Source organism: Chrysochloris asiatica, unplaced genomic scaffold, assembly GCF_000296735.1.
Source record: "Chrysochloris asiatica unplaced genomic scaffold, ChrAsi1.0 scaffold00047, whole genome shotgun sequence".
Taxonomy (NCBI): Eukaryota; Metazoa; Chordata; class Mammalia; order Afrosoricida; family Chrysochloridae; genus Chrysochloris; species Chrysochloris asiatica.
In genome coordinates, this window is record NW_006408565.1 from 2,701,725 (window position 1) to 2,712,653 (window position 10,929).

The 10,929-nt window shown below is 43.8% G+C and overlaps 1 protein-coding gene across 1 annotated transcript in view; it reads right to left on the reverse strand.

The window, feature by feature from the left end:
* The window catches only part of HDAC1 (histone deacetylase 1), a 50,977-nt gene extending 44,476 nt beyond the window's left edge, over positions 1-6,501 (reverse strand). The window contains exon 1 of the mRNA XM_006862160.1: positions 6,390-6,501. Within this exon, the coding sequence (XP_006862222.1) occupies positions 6,390-6,438 (49 nt within the window). The 5' untranslated portion in view covers positions 6,439-6,501. The remainder of the gene's footprint in view (positions 1-6,389) is intronic.
* Between the last annotated feature and the right edge of the window lie 4,428 nt (positions 6,502-10,929).

Consider the following 10,929-nt stretch of genomic DNA (forward strand, 5'->3'; position numbering starts at 1 on the left):
CTGACCCAAGTCATGATTTTCAATAACCCATATGCATGTGAAAGTTGGACAGTGAATAAGGAAGACCATAGAAGAATTGGTGCATTTGGTTATGGTGTTGGAAGTGAATATTGAAAGTATTCCATAGACTTCCAAAAGAACCAACAGATCTATGTTGGAAGAATACAGCTAGAGTGCTCCTTGGAAACACGGATGGCCAAACTTCATCTCTCATACTTCGAACATATTGTCAAGAGGGACCAATCACTGGAGAAAAATATCATATTTGGTAAAGTGGAGGGTCAGAGAAAAAGAGGAAGACCCCAACAAGATGGACTGGCACAGTGGTGGCAGCGATGGGCTCAAGTACAGCAATGATTGTGAGGTTGGCCCAGAACTGGGCGGTGTTTTCGTTCTGTTGTGCATAGGATCGCTGTGAGTTGGTACTGACTTAATGGCACCTAACAACAAAAACTGCTACACTAGGGACCTATTTCAATTTGCACTTAATCTAGAAAGTTCTCTGGGTCTACTTGGAAGAAAATTCCTTGAACAATGTTGCAAAATCAAGGGAAATACACACCCAAAGTGAGTTCTGGTGTGGCACTTGGGGTTAATGCACTGGACTGCAAGGTTGGTAGAACTGTAAGGTCGGTGGTTCAAGCTCACCAGCCACTCCTTGGAAAGCCTATATTGGGTCTCTGTGAGTCGGAACCAACTCGATAGCACTTAACAACAACACACACCTAAAGATCTTTCCTTAGAGCCCACCAGGACAAGGTAGCGCTTTCAGCATCCAGTAGAAAAGTCTCGACTTCTTAGGCATATAAGAGGGCTTCAAAAATTCCATGGAAAAAAAATTCCATTATATATATATTTTTTAACTATTTAAAAAAACACTATTTATTGTGAATCCCATTATCTTTAATTCCTTGGACTGGGATGAAACATGTGTACATAGATCACAACGTTTTTTCTTTCTTATTTTAAAAAAATTTTTTTTATAAGAGCCCTGGTGGCACTGTAGGATAAGCACTGGACTGCTAACCACAAGGGTAGCAATTAAAAAACCCCAGCCACTCCATAGGGAAAAGATGAAGCTTTCTACTCCCGTAAAGATTTATAGCCCGAAAAACCCTCTATAGGGTCACTGTGAGTTGGTGTGGTGCTGAAGGTTAATACGCTGGACTGAACAGTTAGTTTGAACCACAAGGTTGGTGGATCAAGCTCACCAGTCTCTCCTTGGAAACCCTATACAGGGTTGCTATGTGTCGGAACCAACTCAACAGCATTTAACAACAACGATGAGTTGGAATCAACTTAATGGCAGTGGGTTTAGTTGGTTTGGGGTTTATTTTCTTAGAAGAGTTTTTGAGTTAAAGAAAAACTGCAAAGATAATACAACCGTTCCCAAATATCCTGTACACATTTTCCCCGATTATTCTTAGATTGCTGTTGCTGTTGTTAGGTGCCGTCCAGTCGGTTCCCACTCATAGCAACCCTGTATAAGGTTTTTGAGGAGCAGTTGGTGGGTTTGAACTGCTGACCTTGTGGATCAGTCCAGTGCTGACACTACAGCACCACACCTGAATCATAGTATGGTATATCTGTTACACTTTATGAGCCAATAATATTGGTACATTATCATTAACCAAAGCCCAAACTTTATTCAGATTTCCTTTATTTTTACCTAATGTTCTTTCACCCTCTTCTCTTAATTCTACTAAAGCCTCTGAGAACAAGGAGTATGATCTCAGTCAAAGCTACACACCCATGTAATGACAGTTAACAGGAATACTTACTTGTCCCCAGTCACTATGTTGCTGTGGTGATGGTTGTTGTGTGCTATCAACTGGGTTCCAATTCATAGCATATAGGATTTCAGAGAGCAGCTGGCAGGTTTGAACTGCTGACTTTGTAATTAATTAGCAGTCCAGTGATTATTCTACAGCACCACATCAGATGATGGCCTCCATCCTGAGCCCTGGTGTGGTGCTGCAGGATAAGCACTGGACTGCAAGGTCAACAACATCATTTGGATCACCTCATCTTTCTCCTGTGGAATGGCTGGTGTATTCGAACTGCTGACGTGGTTAGCAGCCCAACGCATAACGTACTACCCTGTCAGATCTCCATATTACTATGTTATATGCCTGGATTCCTGTTTACCCACTGCCTGGCATGGGCCTTGATCTCTACCAACTCACTTGCCTATCAGGTCTTCCTGCAAGCAAGGCTTAGACCTGGAGAATAAAGATACCTTATCTAGAAAGCTAAAGGAGTACCATTCTTTTCTAAGTTTTGATCAGCTTCTGAGAGACTTTACTGAGGAAAAAACAGTAGGTACTTTTAGATACTACATTAAATTTTTAAAGAGCTTTCCCTTTACTATTATAACAGAAACTACTATTCCTTACCATTTTAAAAACTCTGAAAGATAAAGTGGCTTGCCTCACACTGCAAAGCTTCTGAGCCAATCTGGGTCCCAAGCTACTGACCTCACTGTAAAACTCACAATTCTTCAAGAAGTTAACAAGTATGATCCCTTCACTATCTCCTTTTAAATCAAGTATTCAGATCATAAAATCCCATCAATGGAAAAGGCTACAAAAGTCACAGGCTCATCTCAAATGGGGCCTTACCCTGCCCAATAATCCTGCAACTTATTTCCCTAAATAGCTCCCTCTTTCACAACAGCTATTTCAAATCTTTTTTCCTTTCACGATTCCTACTCTACTAACTGTAAAGAGCTCTGGTAGCGTAGTGGTTACGAATCGGGCTGTGAACCTTAAGTTCAGCAGTTCAAAACTACCAGCTGTTCTGCGGGAGAAAGATGAGGCATTCTGCTCCCGTAAAGATTTACAGCCTTGGAAACCCTGTACAGGATCGCTATGAGTCAGAACCGACTCCACGGCACACAACAACAATACTAACTGTACTCCCTCACTCTCAGGAAAAGAAAATATAATCTTCATCTTGAGAAATCTCTAAATTCTCCCCTTTCCTTCTAAATTCACATACATTTTAACTTTCCCCTGCTTCTTGCCCTCTTATCACAAAGGAAATTTCTTGAAGACTAAGGTTTCCATCTCGCCTGGTCTCAGGAACCTTCATCACCACTAGCCACCCTCCTTTGTCTCCAGTGTCTTAAGCCTCTCCCTCCCTCCTGGCTGTTTTAGAATTGATAAACTCTGCGCCCAGTCTCATCCACTCTCTCCCAGTTCCAGGTAAGTTTCACAATAAAAAGGATTGGAGTCCTGCTGTGGCGCTGCACAATAAGCAGCACTGGGCTACAAGGTTGTTTGAACCAAAAAGTCAGTGGTTCAAAGTCACCAGCTGATCTTGTTAAGTCGAATCAGTTCCAACCCTGTATAGGGCTTCCAAGGAGCAGCTGATGAGCTTGGACCACCAACCTTTGCAGTCCAGCACATTTACCCACAGCACTCCTGGAAGCCCTATACAGGGTTGGCTATGAGTTGGAACTGACTCAATGGCACTTCACAACAACAATATATACAAAGGATTTAACCTAATATCTTCATTTCACCCATTCATTCTGCAATCTAGCTTCTGCCCCAACAACTCCTGCCCAAACAGCTGTTGCCAACAACTGACTTCCTCCCTCCTTTAAATTCTGTAACCAAAAGCTTCCTGGTTCATTGAACACCTACTAGGAGCTACACAGTTCTTTTTTTGTTTTTTTAAAAAAAACATATTGTATGAGAAGTTTCCCAAGTAGGAGGTTGGGAATACAAGAAACATGAACAAGTAAATGGGCATTTCTAGAGTGGTAGTACAGAATAATGCAATGGACTGCAAGGTCAATTTGAGCCCCAAGGTTTGCAGTTCAAACCCACCAGTCATGCCTCAGAAATGCTACACGGGGTCCCTATGAGTCAGAATCGACTTGACAGGACGAAACAAGTATACCATACAAGTACTAGGACAGGAATACAGAGCATGCTGTTGTTGTTATGTATCGTGGAGTCGGTTCCGACTCATAGTGACCCTACACAGGGTTTCCGAGGCTGTAAATCTTAATGGGAGCAGAACGCCTCATCTTTCTCCAGCAGAACCACTGGTAGGTAGTTTCTAAAGGCCGACCTTGAGATTAGCAGCCCAATTCCTAACCACTATGCTACCAGAGCTCAGTATACATCCTAAATATTGTACTTTCTTAGAATTCCACCTTGGATCCTCTTCTCATTTCACCCTATACAACATCTTGGGAGACTGAATCTTCTTCTACAACTAAAATTACCACCTATAAGCTGACAATTCTCTTTATCTTCTCATCTTTGGCTTCTTTTAAACTGCACCAAAACTGGTCTGCTGCCTACTGGACCTCTGTTTGGATGTCCCCAGGCATCTTAATGGAGTCCCAGTGTAGTGCTGTGGGTTCATGCGCTGACTGCAAAGTCGGTTTGAACCACAAGGTCGGCAGTTCAAGCTCACCAGTCACTCCTCGAAAACTCTATACAGGGTCACTATGGGTCAGAACCAACTTGATGTCACTTAATAACAACAGGCATCTTAATATATGTTGTTGTTGTTTTTTAAAAAAGTTATCAACTGACATGCCCTACTACCTCAACACCCACATCAAATTGCCCACACCAGCAATTTGGAATCCTTGTCTATTAAGTGCCATCGAGTTGGTTCCAACCTATAGTGACCCCGTATAGGCTTTCCTAGGAGCAGCTGGTGAACTTGAACCACCGACCTTGCAGTTCAAACCGACTTTGCAGTCTAGTACATTAACCTATAGCGTTACACCAGGCCTACTCTCAAGTTAATTTGAGATCATAGCAATCACATGTGACAGAATAGAAGTGTCCCATAGGGTGTTCTTGGCTGTAGTCTTTACAGAAGCAGATCGCCAAGTCTTTCTCCAATGAGTCCCTACATTCATAATTTATGTGCCAGACTCGTATTTCTAAGACAAAAATCTGGTAAAATTTCAATGGCTCATAAATGCCCTCAGATTAAAGTGCAATTTCCTTGTGGATAGCATACCTGGTTCCTCACAACCTGGTCCCCATTTACTTCTCCAGCCTCGAGATTTCAACCCTTCCCTATTCCTGCTCCCCTCCTTCTGCCCCATATCTATATGCCTCAGTCTTATGTACACATATCTGCTGTTTTCAAAGATGACATCTTCTTTCTAAGGAGCCCTGGTGGCTCGTGGTTAAGGGCTCGGCTGCTAACCAAAAAAAAAAAAAAGGGGAGCAGTTTGAATCCCCCAACCACTCCATGGAAGAAAGATGTGGCACTCTGCTTGTGAAAAGATATTGCTGTTGCTAAGTGACCCATAGCAACCCTCCCTGTATAGGGTTTCCAAGGAGCAGCTGGTGAGCTTGAACCACCGACCTTGCAGTTCAAACACTCTGCAGGCAGATGCATTAGCCCACAGCCGCACACGCCAAAACTCCATGAAAAGATGTACAACCCTGGAAACCTTCTAGAGACGTTCTATTCGATCCTATAGGGTCACCATAGGACCTGATGGCAGTGGGTTTGATTTTGTGGTTTCTTTTGCCCCTAAACTTGCTGTAATCTTGCCTTTCCCTGTGCCTGGCTACTAACTCCTGTTCTTCAGCTTCTGAGATGGCACCTCCATCCCTGACTCCCCAGATTTTCCTTGGATGTCTCTTTTCTGTGCTCAACTCTGGGTGTTCCTATAATCCAATAGTGATACGGGAGAGTAATTCTTTCATTATCTATCCTTCCCCCTAGATTGTGAGCTTCAGATGGGAAATGTGACTTGATCGTCCCCAAAGTCCCAGCACCTAAAAGCTACCTAAGGCAGGTAAGTCGCTGACAGATTTTTGTTACACGAATGAAGTTCGTTTTAACAGGTAACAAGCATCCTTCTCCCAACACCGGGGGTCCCAATTGCCAGCAGCCAACTGTTAAGTCCTGATCTGAGATGAGCGAGAGTATGCGCTGGTGACCACTAGTTGGCGATTCTCACAGGACTCTCACCAGAAAGGATGAATAAGAAAAGGGCCAGGGAAGGACCGGTAAATTCTCAGCAGGAATGTAGGTCCTGGCAACCTTCTCCATCAGATTCTACCTTCCCCCACCCCCTCAGACTCAGCTCCCCTCGAAGAGTCCCACTCAAACTCCACATCAGACTTCAGAATCCTCCCAAGATCGCCTCAGCCTTCACCCAGAGAAGCCCCTCGGGCCTCAGCCTCCACCTCCTTCCTTTCTCAGCCTCCTCCCTCAGCCTCTACCCCGATTCCTCTTCCCTCGGTTTCGACCGCGTTCGTTCCTCAGCCTCCTCGCTCAACCTCTCCTCAACGACTCAGCCTTCTCTAAGGGCTCTGGGTCCTAAGGCTCCTTCGCCCAGATCTGGCCCGGCCTGACCCAGCCCGGCCCCGCCCCACCGCGAGGACAGTACTCACCGTCGTAGTAGTAACAGACTTTCCTCCTGGTGCCCTGAGTCTGCGCCATCTTGCTCGCCTCCCGTCCCTCCCGTCAGTGGAACCGTCTGCCCTCCCGCCCGTGACTCCTCTCACAGCCGACCCAGAGGGGAGGGGGCGGGTCCCCAGCCCGCTCCGCCCGTCCCCTCGGGCTCACCTATAGCCGCGCAGCCCGGGCACCGCTCCAGCCAATCACCGTGAGCAGGGACGGGCCCGGAACTCGGCAGGGGGCAAGGGCAGACCAGAGACGCAGCCCTGGGCCCCCTGGGCCTGTACCAAGGTCCGCGACAGGGGGATGGGGAGCTGCTCGGAGACGGTACCATTAGTCCCGGGGGAGGAAAACAGAGCTGTAAACTTCACTGTCCCATATCGTGCGTGGTTGAAAGTGCTTGGCGATCAGAGGCCAATTTTGTAAATTTTACAGAGAATAATTGAGGCCTCTAGAGGAAAGAAGCAACACAGCCAGAATGCTCCTTAGAAGCAAGGATGGCTAAACTCGCCTCACTGTGGACATGTTATTGTTGTTGTTGTTGTTGTTAAGCGCCTTCGAGTTGGTTCCGACTCATAGTGACCCAATATAGGGCTTCCAAGGAGCAGCTAGTGGGTTTGAACTGCCGACCTTGTGTCTCGCAGTTCAGTGCTGATCCCAAAGGGCCACACCAGAAGTCTGGACATATTGTTGTTAACAGCCGTTGAGTCGGTTCTGACCCATAGCGATATTGTAAGGGATTTCCGAGGAGCAGCTGGTGAGCTTGAACCCCTGACTTTGTGGTTCAAACTAACTTTGCAGTCCAGTGCATTAACCCACAGCGCCACACCAGGTCTCTTCCGTAGGGACCGATGAATGAAGAAGGCATCTTGTTTGGTAAAGAGGAAGGTCAGCAGAAAAAAACTAAGACCTTCAAGGAGATTCATTGACACAGTGGTTGCAACAATGTGCTCAAATATGGAAACATTGTTTTCACTCTGTTGTACATAAAAAAGGTCATTATGAGTTGAGTGGAAACTGAGTGAAAGGTACCTAATAACAGCATCGTGAAAAAGTGATTGACCCAAGGTGACCCAGCTATAGAGGAGACTGTACATTAGTTTACAATGCAGGTTTTGAGGAGGGAGAAATAAACTGCAAACTCTGTGCACTTGCTATGAACCAAGTACTGTATAAAGCTGTACCTATCTTTTCTCAATTATTGCTCACAATTCCTCTTTAGGAAAATTTTTTTTAATTTCCATTTTACAGATAAGGGTAATGAAGTTTGCTGCTGTTGTTAAAGTGCCATCGAGTCAGTTCCAACTCATAGCAACCCTGTACAGGGTTTCTGAGGAGCATCTGGTAAGCTTTAACTGCCAACCCTGCCATTCAAACCGACTTTGCAGTCTAGGACATTAACCCACAGTGCCACAGCAGGACTCCAAACAGTTTGTTGTTGTTAAGTGCCATCGAGTCGGTTGTGACCCTGTATAGGGTTTCCCAGGAGCAGCTTGTTGTTGTTGTTGTTGTTATGTGCTGTGGAGTCGGTTCCAACTCATAGCGACCCTGTACAGGGTTTCCGAGGCTGTAAATCTTTACAGGAGCAGAACGCCTCATCTTTCTCCCGCAGAACAGCTGGTAGTTTCGAACTGCTGACCTTGAGGTTAGCTGCCTGATTTGTAACCACTGAGCTACCAGAGCTCCTTAATCTTTACTCCTTAGCTCCACCTTAATCTTGACTCCATAGCAATGAATTTCAAAAATGGGTCCATAATCACAAAATGGAGAAATTAGCTACCCTGCAGGGTATTAGGGTGGTATTCAATACCCTTCCTCAGGTCAGTTTTCCTGGGATTTAGCCTGTATCACCTTTTATTTTACAAGAGATAAAAAGAGAAAGAAAAGAGAAGAGAAAGAAGGCCCTCGTACTATCAAGAAAGAGCCAGGAGTAGAGAATGTCCTTTGAACGTGGGGTCCCTGTGCTGAGAACTTCCTAGACCCAGGGGAAGAATGATACCAAGATTTATGGAGAGCTCCAAGAAGGAGACCCACAGATGTTGAAAGAAGCCAACAGAGAGAGAAACCCATCCCATAGAACTGGTGCCCTGAATTTGGATTTATGAGAGGATAAATTTGTTTAAGTCATCCACTTGTATTTCTAAATAACTAAGACAGCATCCTACAATGTAATGTACAAGACAGCTTTCCCACAACATGCTAACAAAGAATCATCTGGTCAAATACCTCCAAGGTTGAGAAATCATGATCTAGATAAAAGCTGGTAGTTTCCAACTGCTGACCTTGTGGTTCGCAGCCCAACTTGAAACCACTGCGCTACCAGAGCTCCTTTCTGGCAACCTAGCGGGAGCATTAAAAATTGTACTAGTGAAAATGAAATGTATTAATCATGTAACTCAGCAATTAATAAAGGGCTAAGCTGCTCCTAAGGAGCTCTGGTAGCATAGTGGTTACAAATCAGCTGTAAAGATTTGCAGCCTCGGGAACTCTATGCAGGGTCACAATGAGTCAGAACTGACTCCACGGTACTTTACAACAACAAGAAGTAAAGATTACAGTGGATCTAAGTATTAAGAATGCCCCCACCTCAGTAGAAGACATGACTCAAGTCATCACCTTAAGTTTCCCTTGGGGGCATAGTCTCCAATTTATAAGACTGCTTTGGAAAAACTTGCTCTCTTCCCCTGGATCTTGCATCTGGCTCACGAAATCTGACCTCCAGTTTAGGTGTTGATTAACAAACTCCTGTATTAACAGCCTGTCCTTTGACCTGCCAATTTAGGTTCCTCAGCATCTGAGTCTATATAGGTGAGAAGATTCCTTCAGACTGATCTGTGAACTACAGATTTTGGACTTGCTGCCCTCTATAATTTCGTGAACTATTTCTTTTGACAACTGTTATTTTCGTGAGATATTGCAGCGTGTTGCAGAACCTAGGAATTTGAGGGAAGGGAGGAGTGGTTGTTTTTTTTTTATCAATGACCATGGAGGGGGTATAACATGTCATAGAGGTAGAGCAATTGGAATATCTTTAACTTCCAACTCATAGGGACCAGCCTTGTGTTGATTTTTATGAAAGACATTATTCATGCATCCCCTTATATACTTGGTGGCTGATTATATTAGATCACATGATAGGGATAATTACATCATTACATAATTGCTGAACCACTGAGAATCATGGCCCAAGCAAGTTGATACATTTTGAGGGGACACAAGTAATTCAATACTGTTTAGCAGTATCCTAGTCTTTACCCATGAGATGTCAATAACATCCTCCACCCCTAGTTCTGACAACCAAAAATGCTTCCAGACATTGCCAAATGTCCCTAGAGCAGAAGAAGTTAAGTTCCCCTTACATAGTCCCCTTGGGAACCACTGCAATAGATCAATTCATCAACTGGCCACTGTGGAAAACTGAAAGATTGAAAAGCACTGTGCTGAGGTATTAAAATCACAACTACAGTAGCATTAATATTTAGTATGTGCTTATTATGTTCCAAACATTTCATTCAGTAAGTAACTTACTCCTGATCTTACAGTCAATGAGATACATTTTTTATGCCTTTTTAGAGCTTAAAGAGTGCTTGGGGACATGTGTTCTAACTTAGAAGCAGTATTTTAAACATTAATAATAAAGCTAACAGAAGATCTAAGACTGGGCCTCTCGTTCTATTATAAAAATAACAAAAGACCAAGGAACAAACACAATTCCCCAGGTCTATGTTGCTACTTCCTAGCTATTCTTGCTTACATTATTTAACCTTTCTTGGCCTCCATTTTCCTCTCTGTAAAATGAGGAGGATAAAAATACAAAGTTCACCAACTCTATGGCTATACGGTGTTCAAAACAAGAGGCATGTGGATCATCAGAGGAGTTTGTAGGTGTGGCAAACACAAGATACCTATAGAGCTCGGCTGTTGTTGCTAGTGCCATCAAGTTGACTTCAACTCATAGGGACCCTATATGACCCATAGAATTTTCTAGATTGCAATATTTACTGGAAAAGATCACTAGGTCTTCAGCAGTAGAACAGATGGGTAGGTTCAAACCCCCAACCAATCAGTCTGAAGCCAAATGCTTAACCATTGCACCAACAGAGGTTAAGTAGGTGATGTAAATGAATGGATTTATATTATTTTGACTGAGATGTTCTTTGTTTGCATATCTTAAAAATTAGACCATTTTTCATTTCATAAGAAATAGGCTTTTCTTCCACCTTTTAAAAAACATACTGTCAACCCAGCAATCCTTCTACTTGGTATATATCCACAAGAAATAAGAGCCAGGACACGAGTAGACATATGCAAATGGATTCATTTTTATAGCACTATTCCCAATAGCAAAAAGACGAAGACAGGCTAAATGCCAATCAATGGAAGAATGGATGAATAAACAGGCTTTTCTTTCTTGGTTGTCATGAGATTCCCCCTTTCCCCATTCTCTGGGATGGCTTGTTTAAAACCTAGTGGGATGGTAAAAGTGACCAATCCCTTTATTAGGGTTCCATACACCTTATTTGCATAGTTTCA